The sequence below is a fragment of the Echinops telfairi genome, unplaced genomic scaffold, assembly GCF_000313985.2.
Source record: "Echinops telfairi isolate 266 unplaced genomic scaffold, ASM31398v2 ScPeMD7_18;HRSCAF=68, whole genome shotgun sequence".
Lineage (NCBI taxonomy): Eukaryota > Metazoa > Chordata > Mammalia > Afrosoricida > Tenrecidae > Echinops > Echinops telfairi.
Window position 1 is genome coordinate 10,852,865 of NW_022103915.1, and position 23,252 is coordinate 10,876,116.

General features: G+C 46.3%; 1 protein-coding gene across 11 annotated transcripts in view; it reads right to left on the bottom strand.

Moving 5' to 3' along the window:
- The window catches only part of UNC79 (unc-79 homolog, NALCN channel complex subunit), a 299,617-nt gene that overhangs the window by 129,072 nt on the left and 147,293 nt on the right, over positions 1 to 23,252 (bottom strand). For all 11 annotated transcript variants that reach the window (XM_045288090.1, XM_045288086.1, XM_045288091.1 and 8 more), the window contains 6 exons: positions 14,607 to 14,839; positions 11,688 to 11,859; positions 9,728 to 9,958; positions 7,623 to 7,813; positions 6,570 to 6,693; positions 2,538 to 2,678 (listed from right to left, as the gene is read on the bottom strand). In XM_045288090.1, coding sequence (XP_045144025.1) covers positions 2,538 to 2,678; positions 6,570 to 6,693; positions 7,623 to 7,813; positions 9,728 to 9,958; positions 11,688 to 11,859; positions 14,607 to 14,839 — 1,092 coding nt within the window. The remainder of the gene's footprint in view (positions 1 to 2,537; positions 2,679 to 6,569; positions 6,694 to 7,622; positions 7,814 to 9,727; positions 9,959 to 11,687; positions 11,860 to 14,606; positions 14,840 to 23,252) is intronic.

A 23,252-nucleotide genomic window follows, 5' to 3' on the forward strand; every position in this document is an offset into this window, starting at 1 on the left:
CCCACCAAAAAAAGAGAATTTACCACAGGGAAAATATGGTAAGATAATTTTTAGAATCATAGCACAAGATCTCAGATTGACCTGACTCATTACAGCTATTAACAACCAGACCCCACGCACCCCCCACCACCCCCACCCCACCCCCGTCACTCTCCCACCAAAAAAAGAGAATTTACCACAGGGAAAATATGGTAAGATAATTTTTAGAATCATAGCACAAGATCTCAGATTGACCTGACTCATTACAGAAGAATGACCTCAAGGTATTATAATTATTAAATTATGCTGGTAAAACTTCACATATGTCCAGCCTGTTATACCGATTATACTCCCTAAGCCTACCCATTCCAGACCCAGACCCTATGTGTCCTCTTCTGCCCTGTCTGTGCCCACGGACTGTCTCTCTCTCGGCTCCCTTACTGACTGGCTACCATTTGGATTCAGTTGATGGGAGACATTAGGAGAAGATCCAACAGTGGGAGAAAGGAGAGGTAGGAAGACTCCTCACCCCACCCCCTACCCCAACCTAATCTGGTGCTATACCCCTGACTCTGCCTACATCATTCTTTCTAGACTTGCTCATCATTACTCTATCAACAGTTAAAGTTTCCATTGGGCTGCAGAAACACTTTCTCTTGCCCCTCCAGTCATAGGGTAATAATATCATATCTACCCATATAATGCATAGTTATGCATATATATTGCATTAATATAATATACTATAAACACATACACAAAGAGAAAGCCCTGTTTAATCGCTCAGGTGTTAAAGGAAAGGGAGGCAGTTTGAACCCACCCAGGGCCTCCACAAGAGCCTTCATGATCAGCTTAAAGGGCACAGCCTGGAAACGCCCACACAGCAGTTCTAGTCTGTCACGTGGAGTCTCTTTATGTCAAAAGTCAACTTGACAGCACCTACCAACCACAGCTACCCCCACACAACACCTATGTACCCTGCTACATGCCCTATCTGCTCCCTGAGCCTTTCTCCTGACTCTAGAAGCAGACCCCTCATTACAGTCCATCCCATCGTTTGGACCATCTGAGGTCATTTCTGCAGCAGAACCCTGACTGGCACATACCTGTACGTCACCCTCAAATCATATCTTCCCTCTTAAGACCTTGCTCCAAAAAGCCCCACCTGCTGCCATGGAGTTGATGCTGACTCATAGACCAGCGTACAGCTGCACTTTCCAAGACTGTATGAACTCTTTACGAGAACAGAAAGCCCGTCTTTTTCCCACAGGGCGGCTGGTGATTTTGACCTTTCAGATTGCAGCCCGCTGTCTGGCCACCGTGCCACCAGGGCTCTTGCTAGTCACGGGAAAAGTCCGTGAGCAGCCCTTCTAAGAGAAAGAGGAAGTTGGCCTCGCTAAGGGTCAACATTCCTGGCCGGTTCTAACGGTCCGGGTCTCTCGGGGGTCACTTCTGAAGCTCATCGGGTCAAGCGTGAGTTATCAAATTAGGGAATGATCCCTTCCCCGGCGTCTCGCACAATTCCATGCGCATCAAATGATATCATTAATTGTGAAAACATTATATAAAGTAATGAGCACTTCTACCAAGTGCCACACAAGGGCATGCACATTAAAGGTTCTAGAAGAAAGAAAGAAAGTAATAAATGTTTGTGACAGCTGGTTCCTAACGGGAGAATAAGAAAATAAGCAATGATTTTTTTTTTAAAGCACGGAATGCTCTTGGAAGCTATTATCCTCGGATCATGACTACCGCTTCTAGCTACTAGCTATAGAGATATAAAGTAGAATGACTAGGAGCCTGTGGCTCACGGCAGAGAAAACATTTTGGAGAAAGCCTTAACAAGGAGATCATTGAGATCAGGTCTTGCCATCCATTAGCGAAGAGCCCAGATTTCCAAACCTTGAGCGTGGTCTAGAGATGCCAGTGTATCAGCTGAAACTCTATCAAGTTCCTGATCTCTCACAGAAAAAAAATTATCCAAAATGTTCCACAATTTTCATACGCTGTAGGCAAGACTACATTGAATTTTGTCATCCACAAATGTACAATGAGGCTCCCCACCCCCTCAAAAGAGGGCTCAATGGGTCATGGTCACAGCATCGCTCACAGTGACCATCAGTTGATCTTGCCTCCCCAAGCCTCAATACCAAAAATAAACACATAAATCCACTCCCTTGACCCCCAAAGGGGAGCACTGGTCTGCCTAGTGGTTAGTGAAGAATTCTTGTTTATCTGGAAACAACAAAATGGAACAGGACCAAATAAGCATCTCTTTTTCCTTTCACCAGGGTAGAAGAAAGCCATCAGGCCGATTCAAAGGTGAAACGTTCAAACCAGAAATATAAAAAGCAGTAACCTACTGAATACAGATTAAACCACACCTGCCTTTAATAATATTTTCTATCCTTTCATATGATTTAAAGGTTAATAGAGTTGTGGTCGAGTGAAAAAGCATTTTCAAAGATGCTTACGATGATACCCATTTCAGACCTGGTACAACTGACAAGAGATTTCAAAATCTTAACAAGGAAGTCGGAACCAGTGGTGGCAATACTTACCCTGCGAGCGGCAAGGTTCCCTGCTAATTCATTGGCTCTTGATTTTCTTTGATTTGCCAGTTCTTTGACAGAATTGACTCCATCAGAAAACATACTTATCAAGAGTTGAAGTGGAACCATGATGTCTAACTCCGATAGCACCTAAGGGGGAAAGAGCATAAATCCTTCCAAAACAGATAAACTTAAACACAACACAACAACAGTGAACATTTCTTTTCCAAAGCCAATCATTGGCATGAGGATTTGGCTTTCTGCATTTGGAATATCAGCACGCCCCTTCTTAACACTTTATGGTAAAAAAAGCAGCATTATCACGGAACGTGATCACTCCCTGCCCCCACAGTCAATAAGTTGTCATGTCCTGTCTGTAATAGCATCTGACAGTTTTTCCTCTTTGCCACACTGTGCTACTGCCTCCGTTCATCGTGTTTCTCTGAACTGTTGATAATCCTGAATAATCTTCCTATCCCAATTCATATCCTCTCTGATCTACGCTCTCCACTAAGGAGAATGCCCCACCTGATCCTGTACTCTGATGATCCTGAGTCTCAGGTATGTTTCTGGGTCCAAATCAAGACTCAGCTGTCAAGGATTTTATGGAAATAGATGCCTTCTTTCAGACAAGGATAAATCTATCCCTCTTGTCCATTGTAGAAGGGAGAAAGGAAGACCCTCAACAAGATGGATTGAAAAGGGGGCTACAAAAAGTGGGTTCAAATACAATAATAATGGTGGAGATGGTGCAAAACCTTTCTACTGTGCATAGGATGGACCATTATGAGTCAGAATCAACTCTATAGCATCTAACGACCCTCCCACTGTACTTGTCGAAGAAAGCACGAGGAAAAGACCAGGTTCCGCCCTTGATGCCTATCACAGTATCTGGCACATAGGAATTCTATAAATGGCCTCACAATTCATTCATTCATTCATTTACTCGGTCCACTGTATTTTCCACTCTATTCTGAAGTTGTGATTTAAAATCTTCAAATGCAGCATAGTTGTGCAAGCCCATCTGTAGAATGTACAAAGCGAACCCACTGTGAGTCTGGTGGGAGCAGGCATTTACAGCCTTGCTCCTCAGCCCAACGCACCCCACCCCCACAGCACAGTGTGAGAACCCTTTTCAGTACTCAGTAACTAAGAAGACATCAAGCCATCTGAAGAAGTACTGGCTTGTCCTAAAATGAGAGCTGACCTTACCCATATCTATTGGTGGTGGCTGCTGCTGTTGAGAGGTGTCGGGTTGGTTTTGATTTAGAGCAACCCTAATGTTCAACAGAACGAAACGCTGCTCGGTCCTGGGCCCTCTTCGCAATTGTGGTGATGCTGGAGACCTTTGTTGAAGCCACTGTATCAATCCACCTTGCTTAGGGTCTTCGTCTTTGTCGTTGACCCTCAACTTGACCAAGTATGAGATCGTTTTCTAACATCGGTCCCTCCTGCGGGCATGTCCAAAGTGTGGAGGACAGAGTCTCCCCATCCTTGCTTGCAAGGGACACTCTAGCTGTACTTCTAGGGAGATGTAGCTGTTCATCCTGCCAGCAGTCCACGGGCTAGTCAATACCCTTCCCCAGCACCATCAATCAAATTCTTTCTTTACCCTCCACGTGGGTAGTAGGTGCTCCTTAAAAATGCCGTCTCTGAATCTTTGCTCAGTGCAAGCTGTCATTTGATTTCCTGACTACTGCTCCCAGGATTGTTGATTGCGGATCGAAGTAAAATGAAATCCCTGACAATTTTTGTGTTTACACAGTGTACCTGATGTTGCTGGCCGGCCCTGTGGTGCAGACTTCGGTTTCCTTTCTGTTGGTGTGTAAGCCACGCTGAAGGCTGTTGTCTTTGGTGTTCACCAGTAAGCCCCACAGGTCTTCTTCCCTTTCAGCAATCAAGGTCGCGCCATCTAGACTTCACTTTCAAGGTCGTGCCATCTGTACCTCAAAGGCTGTGAGGAAGCCCTCCTCCCATCCTGAGGCCATGTCCTTTGTCATAGAGCACAGTTGCTTAGACTGTTTGCTCAGCACAAAAATCGAATAAATATGGTTAAAGGAGACGCCCTTGATTTTAAACCAGAGAGTGCCCTTGTCCTGTTCAAGCCTCTTGGTCTAAATTCAGGTTCCACACGATTCACAGTGAACTATTCTGGAATTCCTGTTCTTTACAACGTTCTTCATCATTTCCTATGATCCACACAGTTGAATGCCTTGGCACAGTCAATGAAAACACAGACACATTGATTTTTCTGGCATTCTCTGGTGGCAATCCATCAACTTCAGGAATGGTAATACCATTCTCCACGTTCTGTTCTAAATCTGGCTTGAATTTCTGGCAATGCCCTGTTGATTGCTGGCGCCGCTGTTTTTAAATTACCTTCAGGTAAATTTTACTTGTATGTAGATTACTGAAATTGTTCAATATTGGTCATATCTTGTTGGATCACTTTTTTTAATGAAAACCAATCTAGATCTCTTCCAGTCACAAGGCCAGGTAAGTGTCTTCCAAATTTCTTAGCACAGATAAGTACTTCCGGCAATGCATCCATTTGCTGAAACATCTCAATTGGTATTCCGTCCATTCCTGGAAACTCGTTTTTCACCAAGGTCTTCTTTTCAGCCTCGACGGCTTCCTTCCATATGAGGGAATCTTGATTATAACCGGCTTCCTAAAATGGGTGACCATTCATTCTTTTGGGAGCAGTGTTTTGTGTATTTTTCCCCCATCTTACTTTGATGCTTCATGTATCGTTCATTATTTTGCCCTTCGAATCCTTCAATGTCCAACTTTCCCATGGGCCCAACACACTCAAGTTTTCAAAGTAGTATCCGTTCTCTTGAACACCTAAGGAGGTTTTCTGGAGTAGATTTGCCCAGTGCAATCGGTCATTCAATTTCTTGACTGCTGCTTCCACGAGCATTGATTGTGGATCAAAGTAAAAAGATCCTTGATGATTTCCATCTTTTCTCCATTTATCATCATGTTGTCTACTGGTTCAGCTGTGAGGATTTGGCTTTCTGACATTGAGTTGTCATCTCTACTGAAGACTGAAGCCCTTGATCTTCACCAGCAAGTGCTTCAAGACCTCCTCACTGTTAGCAAGCAAGGTTGTGACACCTATTAATAAGCCGTCCTCCGATCCTGATGTCAAGTTCTTCTTCACGTAGTCCAGCTTCTCGGGCTATTTGCTCAGCATGCAGCTTGAATAAGTGTAGTGCTCCCCAAAATGTTCGCGCTCACAGGTCATCTAAACATGAGTCTGTCCTCATTTTCTGAACGGATCAAACTTTGCCAGATATTCAACTCTACTTAATAAATGTTTATTGAACATCTATGAAATGTCTGGTATGTTCCAGATACTGGGAGGGAAAATGGGCTTCTAAGTTTAAAGACCAATAAGACAAGTCATGCTTGTAAGAGACCCCTCCCCCAATAAAATGATTAATTAAAAACAAAAAGACATACTCATGCAACTAAAGTTTGTCATCAGCAAAGACTGTAAGACTGGCGTAGCAGACAGTGAACAGATGAATCTCTAGGGACTTTAGAAGAGGGAACCGTGAATTCTAATGGAAAGAAGGGGTGTCAAGTAGCAGAAGTCTTCATGGAGAAAATAACTTTGGGTTTGACTTTTAAAAGATTAACTTGGACTTCACAAGTGGAGAGCATGTCATTCCAGGCTGAAGGAACACCATACACTGCTCCCGAAATCAGTACCATTTAGCCTTTCCAAGAAAAGGATTTGTGTTTTTAATACTAAGCGATGTATTGGAAACCCACAAAACAGTTATTTAGCATGCACTGTTGGAAGGATATATAAATGTGGGATCCATTAATGATAACTATTGCTACATAGATTTTAAATATAGTCATTCACCTACGGCTCTACGCCTATGGCATACTAGTCTACAAATGGTTCTCAGAAAGCATATGTGTTTCTTGACGATGTGCAATAAGTCCTTGCCTCTCTACCCTGGGATCTAAATCCCACAGACTAAGAAGTATTGCCCCAAAGGATCAAAAGCATCATTCACTTACATGAAGCCAGAGTAAGGCTTGCTCCTGCACAGAGGAAGGGTACCCTGTGAAGCGACAACTGATAAAGCCAAACATCTCTTCCAATGAAAAGGGTAGAGGGCAGAGCTCAATGTCAAACATTTTGCTGGAAAACAGAGCAATGACAGTAAATGACCAATGGGCATATACTGGAGTCCACTATTGAGACCGAAATATTTCTGTGTCCTGACCTGGTACCAGCATGCTTCCTCCCTTAAAGCAATAGAACGGTTTATATCATTGGAATAGAAACCTATAGAAAATATATAGTCGTCCCTCAATATGTGCCAGGGGGTTGCTTCCCGGACCCCCCTGGATACCAAAATCCACAGATGCCCAAATGCCTATAACCTATGCACACCCCCCATATACTTTCAATCATCCCTAGATTACTTCTGATACCTCCCACTGCCATCGGGTCCATGAGGACCCACCGCGACCCAATAGGACAGGGTAGAATCACCCCTGCAACTTTCCGAGATAGCAACTCTTTCCAGGAGTAGAAAGACCTGTCTTTCTCCTACGCAGCCGCTGGTGGTTTCAAACTGCTGGCCTTGCTGTTGGCAGCCCAACACCCCATGCTACCAATGCCAATCATAATTATATTAGAAAATAATGTAACATAATGGTGTGTCTGTACGGTCTTCTGAGGAGTCCTGGTGGCCCAGTGGTTCAGTGCCTGACAACTATCTAATAGGTCAGCCGTTTGGAAGGAGGAAGGATTGTGGCAGCCTGCTTCCATAAAGGTTTATAGCCTCGGAGACCCTACGAGGCAGTTCGACCATGTCCTATAGAGTCACAATGAATCCGATGATGTACAACATCAGTGGGTACTTAGTATTCCACAAGAATCTTTTCTGAATAAATCTAAGTCACCTCCTCACGATCTGTAATAATTATCTCACTTCGGCAGCTTCCAATTTCTCCAAAAGCTTCCTGAAAAACCAGCTGATGGAAAATGGTAGCGTAGGGCCTGCCACACCGGAGGATGCCATGACGATCGATAGCGGTGGCAGCATTAAACTACTTACCCACCTTAATACTTCCCTGAACTCCTTTAGCTGGTTATCTGGGACTTCTGTTCGGATGGCTTCCAGCCACTCGGGCATGATGCACTCCCACACGGACTGATTGATCACGTTGTAGGGGATCAAGCAGAGGGTTCTCTGGAGACCTTCCTTCAACTGCGTCACCGTGCTGCAAGACTTATCCCAATATCCACCAACCTGATGGGATTTCCAGGGCCACCGGGGAACAGAACAAAAGTGCTCGTTACAAGGACACTCAAGGGCTTCCGCCAGGAAATGAGTACAGCTGATCCATGGCCCAGTCCATTACAGCTGAGCCCATGACCGAAGCTCTTCAGCCTGACCTTTTAAGAAGCCCTGAGCCGCAAGAACAAGTCACTATTAAAAGAAAAAAGGAATGCACAGCCGCAGATAAGTCCCAATATTCAGAACAAATTAAGATTGGAACTTTTCTATGGCAGGCTTTCCGAATCACACATAAATTAGCATCCCAGACACTTACCCTCGATGGGACCTGCTTATGACGAGGGCATTATTAGTTCCAAAGTTTGACAGACCCGTTCCACCAGGTGCAGCTCCACTTGGGCCGCAGAGGAACACGGATGTCCATTGCTATACTCTTGCTATTGAAAACACTCTGATTATGGGAAATAGGAGGGAAGAGAGTGATTTCCCCCCTCCACTGCATATTCTGCTATGTTGGTTTTTATACTAAGAATTCACTCAGGCTGGTTGAACCTGTGAGTTACAAAGACTAACATTTTCTGCTATGTTAATTTTCCATAGCAGGCAAATATGGCAACCATGAACTTAGGTACTGTTTCTAAGACTTCCGCACATAAAAAGCCTCTGCCCTTATTATAAGCACGGCAAGAGCAAAGGATTGCTGGTCTATAGTCTTGACCATGGAACACACAACTTCTGGGAAACCACCTTATTTTCAACAAATCTATTACAAACAAAAACTATCACATCTCAGATTCTAGACTAGTCCAAAGAACCAAATCAATCCTATTTTAAATCTCACCATCTCATTGGTGCTATATGGACCAACAAATGAGATGACTCACTAAATAGTTTAAAGAAGTGACTACGTTTCTGGGATTTGTTTTGTCTTTGGCAGTTTCGGTCCAAACTGAGAAGAGTAAAAGACTGGGATGTTGAGAACCTGGGATGGACCATGACAGATAATACCAATCTTCACCTTTCAAACGGGGGATGAGGGGGTGGGAGGAGAGACACGGGGACAGTGGAAAATGTATCAGCACAGTCCAAAATGCCAGGAAGTGAGAGCTTTCCATTACACAAAAATTCAGTTGTATGTCTGTGTCAGTAGGTGGCACCAAAGAAGAAGTGCGCTGAACACTGAACTGAACTGAACACACCGCTGAATATTGGGAGTTACATAAAGGCTACCCTGGGCACTGCTTTGTCACTAAATGTCTTACTTCAAAACCATTTTCCGCTGAAAACTGCCGCACCACCTTTTGGAAAGTACATAGAAAAATCACAAATTAAATTTTTTAAAAACTTAGAAAATAACTTCGAGGGGTTTTGTTTACTTTCTTTTCCCCCCCATAGACTGCTGTCCAAAACAGAGTCTGAGTAATGATCTTGCTAGAGCAGACACAAATTAGATTGTGTTCAGAAAATAAGGAGTCTTCCCAGCTGCACAGCTGGTAAAATATGTCCGATCAGCCTGATATCAGAAAGGAGCACTGGGGCAGAAAGCCCTGCCCTGTAGCTCCAGAAAGTCATGCAAATCCACCGGAAAGGACCCTGGTTGGATGGTAGACTTTCTACAGGCTGTAGGCTAGAGAAGGACTGAGCCTCCACACACTCCCCCAAAGGCTTCTGCCCCAGCAACCCCTGATGCAGTCATAAAAACATTCAGCAACTTAAAGAAACTATGTTATCTTAAAACATATTCCCATCTCCAACCCACATTGCCAGAGATGTAGTGACTCTACTCAACTCACTTCGCTGTCTTGATTAAAACCAGGCGTGTGGTTCTTCTCCTACAGTCTGCATAACACCCCCACGACCAAGGCAGTGCTTCTGCACACCGCGGCCGTCTCTCCAAGGAGGCTCAAGCTCTTGCCGTCCACTTACCCTGGCAAACTCCATGGGTTTGGGAAGAAGGCACATGACCATGACATCAAAGCGCACGTCACAGACTGTCTTCAGCCACTTGGTGACAAACTGAGGCTTGAGCTTCTCCACCAAACTTCCGACTTCATCGTCCATCATATAGGCCGTGGAGTGAAACCACTGAAACACCATGGCCACCAGCCTGGCCAAGCTTTCCGTCGGCGTGTTCTCGCTGGGCGTGCAGAGGCTCACCTACAAACAGGCAGAGCAGACCCCTGCTTCAGCCTCCAACCGCCTCACAGGGTCTCTACATGGACATTGAAAGGCACATTAAAAAGTTCCCCCAAATGCAAAATAGGCAGTATTATCAATGATGCAGGAGAGCGTATTCTGGGAAACGCTGCTCTCTAAAGGAAAGGAAGGATTGCCACAATAATCTCCCTTCGAGATGTCTCCTTCCCATCAGCCTCTTCAAGTATGCAATAAACACTAGGCAACTACAGGTGTCCACCGGAACCTGCAAGTAGAGAGGAGGCCCATGACAAGGTTTGTGTGACCAAATATCAGAAAAGGAAGACACAATTCCCACGAGTTTATAGGAGACAGTTCTGTCAGCAGCCCCGGGCCCCCCAAATAGCCTGCCAAAGAAAGCATCAAGCCTAAAATAGCACCCATGAAGAGTGCTTGCCGAGAGCGCACCCAGGGGGGGGGTGGCTCGATGCTGAGATGTTATGGGTGTTTGCTCCTCAGGGAGCCTCTGGGCAGTGCAGTGCAAAGCCAATGATGCACGCTAGTTCCATTTTGGAACTTTCAGCAAAGAAATGAACCTCCTCATTGGATTTCTTTTGGGTATCGAAAACAGCTGCTCCTGCAGGCGCCTCATGAGAGTGAAGTGGCGGAAAGCGACCTTTGGAAACAGAGGGGACTCCTCGAGGGCTAAGGTAGTGTTTCATCTAAAAGATGCGATTTCATCTTCAGTGAAAATACTGCCTGCCTACAGCTCGGTTCTGAAACGGTCGCTACCCCCTGAGGATTTTACACCAGGCATGATTCGGCTATCTTGACTTGCAGGCCCCGATGCGCCACATTATAAATAGCTCATCAGCCATTCCTTCGTTCAGAAATAAGTGTTTTATCACGCTCCGAATAAATCAATCAACAAATAATACACCTCCTCCTCTGCCTCGAAAGGGTTCACAGTCGTGTCGGGCTGCTAGGGGACACGTGTCGGGCTGCTAGGGGACACGCTCTAGGTAGCAAGACTTAAGACATGAACAATGAAACTAAAGGTCCTCTCAAGGAACCACGTGAGGGCGTTAACAAAAGTTGCCGCACCCCGGAGACGCCCTCCACATGTCCCCACGCAGCCTGGCGGAACAGGTCCACTCCGCTGGCGTGGGACTTTGGGGCTGTGCGTTTGAGTCATGACACTCCTTGCTAAAAAGGTCAAGTTGGTCAGTTTGGCTAGAATTCCTGTGGGGCTACGTGCAAGCATTGCCCAGAAAATACAAAAAGCTCCGCTGAGACTAAACTTGAGAGGGGGGAAAATAATTCAGAGATAGATAGGTGTCGGGGTATAAATTTTTGTCAATGGTCTTAGAGCCACTGTTGAAGCAGCCACCCGAGCAACTCCCCCACCGATGTCCCGCCCAAAGGTCCGTTTGGACCATTCTGGGATCCAACACCTGGGTCTTCGTTAGAATCAACCGGGAGATCTGTGGAAACACAGGAGAGTCTGGTTTTATGTGTCTGCTGAGGGGGCTGGGCATTGTTTTGTCGTTTGTTTGTTTGTTTGTTTGTTTGTTTGTTTGTTTGTTAAGCTACAGCTAAGGTGCAGCCCAGGGTTGAGAGACCCAGCCACATTGCTAAGGTGAATTTTACACTATTTACTTCTTTGAAAAGAACAGCAGCAACTCCTCATCGGTGCACTTCGTGGGGTGACCAGTAAGAAAAGGGAGGGGAGTTAACGCCGGTCCCTTACTAAGAACCATATTCCGAATTGGCTGAGCAGGCGCTGGTCGTGCTTGTCGTCATCCTTGTTGTCGAAGTCCGCCGTATCCAGGGAGTGGTGGGAGGAGGAGAGGCCCAGCTGCCGCCGGCGGTTCAGTTCGTATTCCCGCTGCTCAGCATGGAATTCGGCTTCTTTCAATAGGCTGCAAAAAAGGGATTCTGCAAGTTACACGCGCTCACAACATGCGGGTTCCAACCTATTGGGAGCCTCATGAGGACCTCGTCAGTGCTCAAGCGTCATGAACGGCTCTTACTTATTGGTACCAGTTACTCCTGGAAGCATGTTTCCATTTCCTCACGGCTTGGCACAACATCTCGAATGCAGAGATGAACACACTGAGGCAAAAAGAGACCACTGCCCCCAAACCCTGGTAGCAGAGTGGATGGCAAGTCGGGCTGCCACCCCAAGGACAGCAGTTTGAAACCACCAGTCGCTCCAAGAGAGAAAGATGAGGCTTTCTACTTCCATGCCAAGCTAAGGTCTCGAAAGCCCACAGGGGCAGTTCTACCCTTTCCTATAGGGTCACCGTGAGTCAGAATCAACCTCATGGCAGTGAGTTCCTACCATGAGAAGCAAGCAAAACGGAAGCCTTCTGGCTCCTTGTTTGCCGACCATCTTGCCAGAAGTCAGCGTCTGCATTTCTCTCTTGAAGCTGTGTGAATCAACACGCATGATCAGAGGGCTCCAAAAAGAACCAAACCGTGCCCAGTCCGTCACCCTGCTGTCATACCCAAGCCCCAGAACCAAACTCACTGCCATCGAGCCGGTTCCGACTCCAAACGCCCCCATAGGACAGAAGAGGTCTACCTCTGTGGGTTTCAGAGGATATATATCTGTACCAGAGTAGAAAGCCTCATCTTTCTCCCTCTGAGCGGCAGGTAGCTTTGAGCTGCTGACTTTTTGGTTACCAGTCCAATGTACAACCCACTACCCCACCAGGGCTCCCAAGAAATGTCTACGGGACTCGTATTGATCATATTTTTGCACCTGTGTAGTGCACCCACATAAACAATGCATGTGTCGCACATAGGAAATTAACCCACAGTTTGAAAAAAATAAAAGTACAACTTGCACATTATTTGTATAAAAGCACAGTACTAAAAATGATAAAAATGGAAGTTACAGAGCAGGAGGAAGAAGAACTGATGGCACACGGTCACTCCCCAAAGAATGCCGGATGTCTAGTTAGAGTTACGGAGATCAAACATGCGTTTGAATAACACCAGACGAGCAAATTGATGATAATGGGACCGCAGTCTGAGGAGACCGGGGGACATAGTGCTTCTGCCTCGGGCTGCTAACTACCAGGTCAGCAGATGGAAACCCCCAGCAGCTCCTCGGGAGTAAGGCGGGACTGTCTATTGCAGGGTAAAGCGTTATAGTCTCAGAAACCCGCAGTGGGCGTTCGACCCTGTCCTGTGGGGTCACTGTGAGTCGACATCGACTCATGACAGTGAGTTGGGTTTGGGAGTTTGGCTATGACAGGGGTCTGACCAATTGGGGACTCTGCTTTTCTTATGCCGTTCTCATTTGACAATCAGTGACTGTCTCCCTGCCGTGAGTCTCTGTAGAGACACATGAAAAACGCCATCCCTATCCTTAAACAGGAACCTTGTAGCATAGATGGGTGTGCATTCTCATCTCAATCAATATTACACAAAAAGACAAATCCAGAGGTTATCATGTCTCAAGCTCGCCCTTTCTGCCACGCAACAGGAGGAGGCTTCCCTAGCAGCCTCCTGGGGCACACTCCAGGACCAGGTTGCTGGGAGCTCTCCTGGCCACGCTGCCAGCCTCTCCTCACTGGCTAACGCTGCCGTCAGTAAGGGGTCGGCACCCTAGGCCCACCCCTCTGTGATGAGCACCTCACCTCATTCCCTGAGCATCTGTTGGGTAGCTAGCTTAGGGACAGGGGGGTATTGTCCCTCCCAGGCCTGCAATGACCCCTATGGAGGAGGTCAGAGGGACATCGGGCAACCATTAGATGCCTAGGAAGACCCCAAACTGAGCATGCTGATCCTCAAGAAAACCCTCCAGCGCCCTCAATCAGGTGGGAGGTACACCTGGGCGCCCAAACTAGGCCCAGGCTCATGACATCATCCAGGTGGGCTTCACTCAGCCAATGGGATCAACCAACACCATCAACCACACCTCCCCAGCCAGAGGTATGAAATAGCCTGGGAACGCGCTCTCTTACCCTGCTCCTGGCCAGAGGCAGGTGGAGAGTAAGGCTCTCCCGCCTTTTGGCCCACATGCTCTCAGCCTCTAGGGTTCTTGGACTCTGGCCGCGCGGGACCCCCCTCCCCCAAGTTCCACACATGTGGGTGCTATTGTTCATGTGGTTGTTTGGTGCCCAGTTGTGGACCCCAGCATGGTTTGGCACGCTTGCCAGAAATACCGTGTACCCTTTTGAGGCTATAAAACCTGAAACCTGTCCTGTCCTTCATAAAAACCCACTTGGATCACAAAACGTGCTGCAGCGTGAATTCTTTAAGCATGCGAAGCCAAGAACCGAGGCGCCACCCACCCCAGGCACCTGACACATCCTCTCAACCCCCGCAGTGGAACGGAGCCACATGCTTGGGCTTTTCCCGCTGCTGCCAGGCCCGCGTCACTAGAAGGCAGAGACCTGCTGCCTCCCACATGCCTAGCACAGCGCCTGACACTTAACAGGCAAGTGATCGCAAATAAAATGACTGAATGAAGGACAGTCAAGCCCGTCGCTGCAACAGCGTGGGAAGGTGAGTGCCAGGCTGAGGGCCTCTGAAATTGAAGTGCATGAGCACATCGCAGTGTGGGAAGCCAGCTCTGAGCGGGCGGGGGGCTCGGGGGTGGCGGGGTAGAGGGGGGCTCTTTGCAGGGCCAGCTCTCAGCCAAGGGCTGGGTTACCTAATGACGGCCTCCACGGCGCAGACCAGCTCCTCCGCGCCACATTCACGCGTGTTGATGGGTGGGGGCGAGGTCTGGTAGAGGTGCGTCTCCGACACGGCGGCCCCCACTTCGTTGCTGTGGTGGTTGGAGTGGCATCGCTTGCAGTATCGAACAGGTCTGTTTCCATGACGATCACAGCACCCTGCTGAAAAGCAGGTGACAACCGCCCTTCTCACGTGGGAACTGCAGTTCTAGGAGCAGAAAGTGGAGCCCCTTAAGCTGGCTGGCTGAGGTCAAGTTGGTAAGTAATTGGCACAAAGGGAAAGGTCGTCACCACCACCACCGCCACCACCACACTGACAGCAGTGCCTAAAGTGCTACTGGCTTCCCAAACCACAGCTAGAGTTCAGCCATAGCTACAAGCAGAGGTGAGGAGTATTTCCTATTGGTGTGAGGCGTGGAAATGGTCAAGTCTCGTGGACTGGGTGGGGAAGCCCTCTGGAAATTTACTTCAGAGCCAGAGGAAGGAGAGCCTTTCGGGTTTCTTTGAAGGCAGTATTTCAAGAGTTTTGAGGGGAAACCTGAAGAAAAAAAGACTATTGAAACAGGGACCCCAAGAGAGCACAGTCAACACATCCAAGTAGGATAGGGATCATCTTGACCCCAGAAACACTTGAAAAGTCATTCTGTTGTTGTTGTTGTTATTGTTGTTGTTGGGTGCCCTGGAGTCGGTCTTGACTCACAGAGACCCCATGCACAACAGAAGGAAGCCCCTCCCTGTCGGGCTGCATCCTCAAAATTGTCCTGACATTGAAGCACACTGTTACGACCACTGTGTCAATCCATCGTATCGAGGGGCTTCCCTCGGCAGTCATTCTATCCAGCATCAAAACAACAGCTTTCCATCACAAGACAATTTCCCTTTACCCCATTCAAAGCAACATGGTGGTAGTCCAAGGGGGACACTGAGCTGATTCTTCCCCCGCCCCCAGAGAGGCTTTCGATCCCACCAAAATCCCGCTTGTGAAGATGTTCAAATGCCGAAGGGCAACAGAAGAACATGCCCAAACTCGGGAACTACCACTTAAACCCGCAGCCACTGATACGAGCAGCAGGAACGGGACCGCAGTGTGACGTGATAAAGATGAGAAAAGGAAGGCAGCGCAAGAGAGGCTCCAACATTCACTGGGCTGTTGTCTGTGCTGACCTGCAAGCAGGCGTCCGAAGGAACATGAGACACAATTGGACGAGCGGACAGAAAACCCTCCTGAGCCCTCAAAAGATGTGTCCCCCAGCCTCTTAGATATCGGCCATCGATCCAATGTTACGTGTGGAGTGCTTTCCAGTCTCGTAGCAGCATGCGTAAAATCACAAATACCCCAGGAGCATGGTCTGTAAGCCTCTGTGAACCAGTTTGGCAGGGATTTGAGGACCCTCCATTGCCAACAGCTAGAGGAAGGCAGGCACAAAGCCTACATCCAAGGAATACAAGCCATGTCACCAATAAGGACATGTAGAAATTGTCACAGCCGTGTAAGCTTGACTGGGAATACTTTCAACAACAGGAAAATAAAGTCTCAAAAAAAACCATAAGTTGCTACTGTATTGATTTGCCTATGGGGACGACTCATGTTAACATAAAACTCAAACGCCACTTGTACGTCAGCACAAGGCTGCTAGCTCCAGATACTCGCATTTTCTGAACAGGACTCAGATCATCAAATCAGAAAAGCAAGACTTAAATACTTAGGCCACGGGAGTGCTCAAAATCTCCATGTCTGCGCGTGTTTAATTTTTGAAGAATATCGATATTTTGGTCATTTTTATTCACATGATTTTTAAAACCATTTGTTAAAATCAGTGCGTTTCTTCAGCATCTGAAGCCCTCGTCTTCTTCATGATCTTAGTAACAGCGAGACCACCGTCGGGGGTACTGGGGGGTTAGTTCAAGTCACGTGGGGTTCTGTCTTCATTGTGTTTGTTCTCGGTTTCCCAGGTACACTACACTATAGTTTATTACGGATGTAGCAGCATTTGCAAAAAGTTTGAAATATTGTAAGAATGCTCAAACTGGGACACAGAAACATGAAATGAGCACGTGCTATTGGAAAATTGGTGCAGACAGACTTGCTCAAGGCAGGGCACAACGAACTGTCAATGTGTGAGAGCGGGACTGTATGAATGAGAACAGGGCGCCAGGATGTGAGGAAGGCTTATGGACAGCCTGCAATGTACAGATTGGCACAAACTCGGGAAGACTTGCAGCGCTTGCTGATGAAGTGAAGGACTGCAGCCTTCCGTATGAAATGCAACGCAGTGCATCGGAAGGACAACAAAGATCCTCGCAGCTGGACCGAGAGACAACATCATGATAAGTGGGGAAATGATTGACACGGTCAAGGATTTCACTCCTCTGGATCCACAATCAATGCTCATAGGAGCAGTAGTCCAGAAGTCAAAGAGCATGTGGCACTGGGCAAATCATGCTGCGTAAGACTTCTTTTTTCAGAGTGTTGAAGAACAAGGATGTCACTTAGAGGTCAACGGTGTACCTGACCCAGACCATGGTATTTTTCATCAACTCACTTGCATGTGAAATTTGAACAATGATTAAAGAAAACTGGAGGAGAATCGATCCATTTGAATCATGGAGTTGGTAAAGAATATTGAAAATACCAGGGGCTGCCAGAAGAACAACAAAAAATCAGTCTTGGAAAAAGTGCAGCCAGGATGTTCCTTAGAAGCCCAGATGGCAAGACTCATTTCATGGATTTGGGATATGTTGTCAGGAGAGACCATTCCCTAGAAAAGGGCATCATGCTTGATAAAGCCACGGGTCAGCACAGAAGAGGAAGCCCGCCTACAGTGAGGTAGATGGCCAAAGCGACAGCAACAATGGGCTGGAACAGAACACTAACTGGGAGGCTGGCACAGGACTTACTCTTCGTTGTGCAGAGAGTGGCTTTGAGGAGGCGCCAGCTCAAGACTCCCCAACAACGATGAGACTCAGTTTGGGGATGGTGTGTTTCTACCACAACTGACATAGAAATTGTCTTCAGAAGGTGAGTGCTGCCATTCACAAAACCCTAGAACCTACGGCATTGGTTTGAGGACCTGGTAGCAGATAAAACCTAGAAAAGAGTAAAAAGATGAATGCTGCAAATGCAGACTGCTGGTGGCGGGTGAAAATAGGTCGTGCGGAAGTTGCTATGGGAAGTGGGGTGAGAATTGGCAAGACTGCTGCCTTCCATCACCAACAGAGAAGATGAACTTAGTAAACTTGGAGGTGTAGCTAAAGAAATTTCCATATAGAATGTTGTACAGGCCAATTTGTTCCTGTTAACTCGGTGTGACAGGTACGGGAAGCGAGAGAGAAGCTAAAGAAAGAACCACTCAATTGGCAAGCAGAAGATAGAGGAAATACGGAAAGATATGCCAAGATGTGGTGCATCAAGGGCAAGGTAGCAGAGGCAGTCCAACCAGCTGAAGGAGGCAGAGAGGTGAATTGGAGATAGGAGATTTTGAAATAATCATAAAACGGACTCGGCTCTCATAGCTGTATAACAAACTACTGCAAAACTTTGTGATATAAAGCAAGTGTCATTTTGTTATGTCCGTGGCTTCTGTGTGTCAGGAATTCAGACAGGGCATGGTCAGGATGGATTTCTCGGCAATATGACAGCTGGATAGGAACTGGATGGCTTGTATGTGGGTAGACATGGCTGGCATGACATCTGGGAGCTGGAATAGCTGGTACTGGAGATTCACTTCTGGGAATGTTGGCAAAATGGGCTCAGCTAGGACCCTGACTGGAGCATCCAGACGTGAACTCTCACACGTGAACATGTGACTTGGGCTTCTCACACTGGCTCATTCGTAAGCACAAGTGGTTCAAGAGAAACAGCAGGAAGTGGCATTGCCTTTTGTGATCCAGCCTTCGAAGTCACACAGAGTCACTTTTTTTTAAATGTCTTTTTATCATTGTGAATTAGGCCAGGGATTTACATTTCAGACCATCAACTGCGCTCAATGGTTGAAACCACTCGTCACGACCCAACCCTACCTTCTACCCAACTGCACTTCGCGCTTTCTCCTTTCCCTCCCACGGAGCTCCTTGCGCCCTTTCATTCAAGTCAACACCGGGCAGCTCTCCATCTTGCCCCTCTGCCCTCCCTTCTGTGGGAACCTCCAAAGTTGGTTCCTTTTGGTGTGCAAGTCTTTGTCTTGGGTTTTATCCTTATGTAGCGGTCTCATTCAATAATTGTCCTTGTGTGATTGATGAACGTCCCTCAGCATAATGTCTGTCCTTCATGTCCACCCATGTCATGAAGTCCATCATGGTTTCATCGTGTTCGTTTTTTCGCGATATATAGTTTTTTATTGTGTGTATGTACCAATTTTTCTTGATCGATTCTTCTCCTGATGGGCATTTGGTCTGTTTCCAACTTCTTGCTATTGTGAACAGTGCTGTGCTGAACACGGGAGTACATATGTCTGGTCATGTGTCTACACAGAGTCACTTCTGCCATACTTTATTGCTCGAAGAAATCACAGACGGTCCTAGTTTCGAGGATGGGCAACACAGTCAAGGCCACCCATTGGGAAATGAATCAAAGAATTTCATACTTCCATAGCCCTCTGGGCAAAGTTTACCTATCTTTCACCCACATGTACAATGCACTGATTTAGTCCCAAGAAACCCCAAAGTCTCACTGCCTCAGCTCTCGTGGAACAAAGAAGAGCCATCTTTGCGGTGCCCTCTCCAACTCCTGACTCATAGAATCTATGACCATGACAGCATGGTCTTCGCTGCCTTGAAGTTTGGAGTAGATTGTTATGGAGAACTTAGAACAGAATTTGGTATCTGGAAGTGGGGTATGATCAGAATAGAAACCTAAAACATGAAGCAGTGGGTTTGTGATGAGGCAGCAGGCAGAAGTCGGACAGGCCCCAAGGAGATGGTTAGTGGAAGTAAGGGTGGGCTCAGCGAGGGCCTAAAGGGACGCGAGGGAGATATGACTGGAAACTGGATGACTGTGACTCTTGTTCTCAAGAGGTGGACAGTTTGGCTCCAAGCTTGGTCAGGTGGTGGGCATTAGGAAATGGACCTAATGAACTGGAGATCTGTTACTGCTGTGGTTAGGTGCCATCGAGTGGGTTCTGACCCATAATGACCCTGTGCCCAGCAGAACGAAACACTGCCTGGTCTGATGACATCCTCACAATTGTTCCTGTGCTTGAGCCCATTGTTGCAACCACAGTGTGAACTTATCTCATGTCGGGCCTTCCTCTATTTCAGAGGTTCTCAACCTGTGGGTCAAGAACCTTTTAGGGGTCGAACGACCCTCTCACAGGGATCACCCAATTCATAACAGTAGCAAAATGACAGTTATGAAGTAGCAACAAAAATAATTTTAATGGTTGGGGGGGTCACCGCACATGAGGAACTGTATTAAAGGGTCGCGGCATTAGGAAGGTTGAGAACCACTGCTCTGTTTCACTGCCCCTCTGCTTTACAAGCATGATGCCCTTCTCCGGGGACTGGTCTCTCCTGACAACATGTCCAAAGTATGGAAGGCAAAGTCCCACCATCTTTGACTCTAAGGAGACCTCTGGCCGTACTTCTTCCAAGACAGATGGGTTTGTCCTTTTAGCAGTCCATGGTACTTTCAATATTCTTATCCAGCACCACAATTCAAGTGCATTGAATCTTCGTCAGTCTTCCTTATTCGATACCCAGCTTTCACTTGCATAGGAGGCCATGGAAAACTCAAAGCCATGGCTTGAGTCAGGTGCACCTTAGTCCTCAAAGTAACATCCTTGCTCTTCAACATTTTAAAAAGGTCTTGTGCAGTAGATTTACCCCATGCAATGTGTCATTTGATCTCCTGACTGCTGCTTCTATGAGCATTGATTGTGGATCCAAGCAAGGCAAAATCCTTGACAACTTCAACCTTTTCTCCATTTATCATGATGTCACCTACTGGTCCATTTGTGAGGGTTTGGGTCGTCTTTACATTGAGCTGTAATTCATACTGAAGGCTGTAACCCTTGATCTCCATCAGCAAATGCTTCAAGTCCTCCTTGCTTTCAGAAAGCAAAGTTAGCTGCATATTGCAGGTTGTTAGTAAGCTTTCCTCTAATCCTGATGCCACCTTTGTCTTCATACAATCCAGCTTCTCCAATGATCTGCTCAGCATACAGATTCAATAAGCATGGTGAGGGCATGCAACCCGGCACTCACCTCTCCTTATCTTAAATCATTAGTGTTCCCTTGTTCTGTTCACACAACTGCCTCTAGATCTAAGCTACGTAAAATTTCAGAGTGTTGAAGATATCACCTGGTTTCCATTGGTTACCCATGTAGCAAACATGAGAGAAGAGAGAGGGGATAAAAATGAACTAGAATCTAGAGGTGTGATACTGAGTTCAGAGTTGTTTTTTTTCAGGCAGTATAGTGTTCATATGATAAGAAAAAATTTCAGGACAAAGATTACATCCAGAAAGTGATCAGAAGTATGGTGACCCATAGGTAGTAAAATATCACATGAAGAAGTCAGAATTGAAGATGACGCCTATCAGAGACTCTTTTGGATAGACAAAGGTCTTCTAAGGATGGTAAAGGTACGCCAGCATCCTCATAGAGAACCCTAGGTGGAAAACAACGTGTCCCAAAGAGACTTGTGCATTTTATTACTGCTTAATGAAGCAGGTTTATAAATTGATACATAAAAACACATAGAGTTTTTAATGGAATTATACTCATTGTCCTAATGGAATTAATTATACTAATATGGACTGAAAGAATCAGATACTGGGGGGAAAATGGCCTTCCAAACTTCTATGAGCAAGAAGTAAGCTGGGAAAACAGCTCAGTGGTAATAGCCGATAGACTACTTTGATTGGGAAAGAAAGGACAACTCAGGAAAACGAATCACGACTCCAGAAGGTGGACAGGAGACACAGCATCAACTGAAAAGTAAGAGAAGCCCTCACTAAGGAGCCGGTACACATCCCCAGCTAAATTTTAGATCATGAACCCATGAAGATGTGTCCCTCATTCCCTCAATGTTTACATATTTGTTAATTAAAAGGAAAACATTTTGTTGTGAATTTGGTTACAAACCAGATCATCATTTGTTTTTACATTCAACAACTTAAACTTACTAAACCTTTCAATGGCCTTCCAAAGCCTCCCCCCCAATTTTTCTCCCAACCTCTCTCTTAGCGAATATTATTTTCCTCTTCACCCAAGCGAAGCCCTGTGTATCATCTAGCCCATTACTTTTTTTCCTCTCCCTCCTCCTCTCCCTCTGGTAACCATCTGTTTCTCTTTGTCTGAAAACCTTTATCTAACAGTGGTCTCATACAATATTTGTCCTTTTGTCATTGGTGGACTTCATTCAGTATAATCACCACAAACCCATTCCCTCTGTTTTTTAACTACTGTCTATTGTAGTGGTCCTATCCTTGTTGCACATGGGCTGTTAGTCAGACAAATAACGTGTCTCTTTCATTCATAGGTCTTCTCATCAAGAGAAACTACCCAAGGAACTAAGCCCAAGGCCTTCCCTCACACATGAGCCTGATTCAGATGAGTTCTTAGCCCTCAAACCAGAGTTTTGCATGTGGGGAGAAGGTAAATAATTTGTGATCTGAGGAGGGTCCAAAATACTCCTCCCATTGAGAAGTGGGGTTTAATTTAAAACCCCTCGAATTGGGATGGGCTTGTGGCTGCTTTCACTAATGGAATAGAGCAGAAGTGATACGTCTATGACTTCGAGGCTATAACATAAAAGAATATGCCGTTTCTACAGGGATTTCTTGGAATGTTATTTATTCAGAACTTTCTAAGTGGAATGTATCTCTCATAACTGCAACGATGATGTGAGAAGACCAAGTCACATGGAGAGCCCACTATGTAAGTCTCTAGTCAACAATAACACCAGAACCCCAGCTGCAAGTCAACCCATCTCGTTGACCAAACGTGTTGTCGAAGAAGCCTTCCAAGGATTCTATTCCTGGATATTCACGTCTTCCAGATAAGACCTCAAAAACCACGAACAGGAGATAGGCAATCTCCACTGTGTCTACCCTGACGCCCCGTCTCACAGACTCTGGGAGTTTCATACAGTGGTTATTGTTTAATACTGCTACGTTTTGAGTGGTTTCTTATGCGGCAATAGTATCTCCAATATGAACACAATCATCCCCTGACCTAGCCCCTGATCTGCTCTTTATTATCATCAAGAACCATCAATTCAAAACAATATCAGCAATAAAACACTTGTCAAAAAGACTCTTCTTGGCCCAAAGTTTTTTTGTTTTGTTTTTTTGGCCCAAAGTTTCAACGATTGTTGTGGCTCCCACTGAGTGTTAGTAGTACATCTGTGTATCGTGGACTTGCCAAGAGAACAAACAAATTCTTTTTGGAAGAAGTATAGCCGAATGCTCTGTAGAAGGAAGGATGGTGAGGCTTTGTCTTATGTACTTTGGACATATTATTAGGAGTGTCCAGTCCTTGGAGAAGGACATCATGCTTGGCGAAGTAACAAGTCCGTTATAAAATGAAGGCCCTCCCCCACTGGAGATCCCCTTGCAGAGGGGTCTCGGGGAGGAGATGAGCCAGTCAGGGTGCGATGTAACAATGATGAGAAATACAAC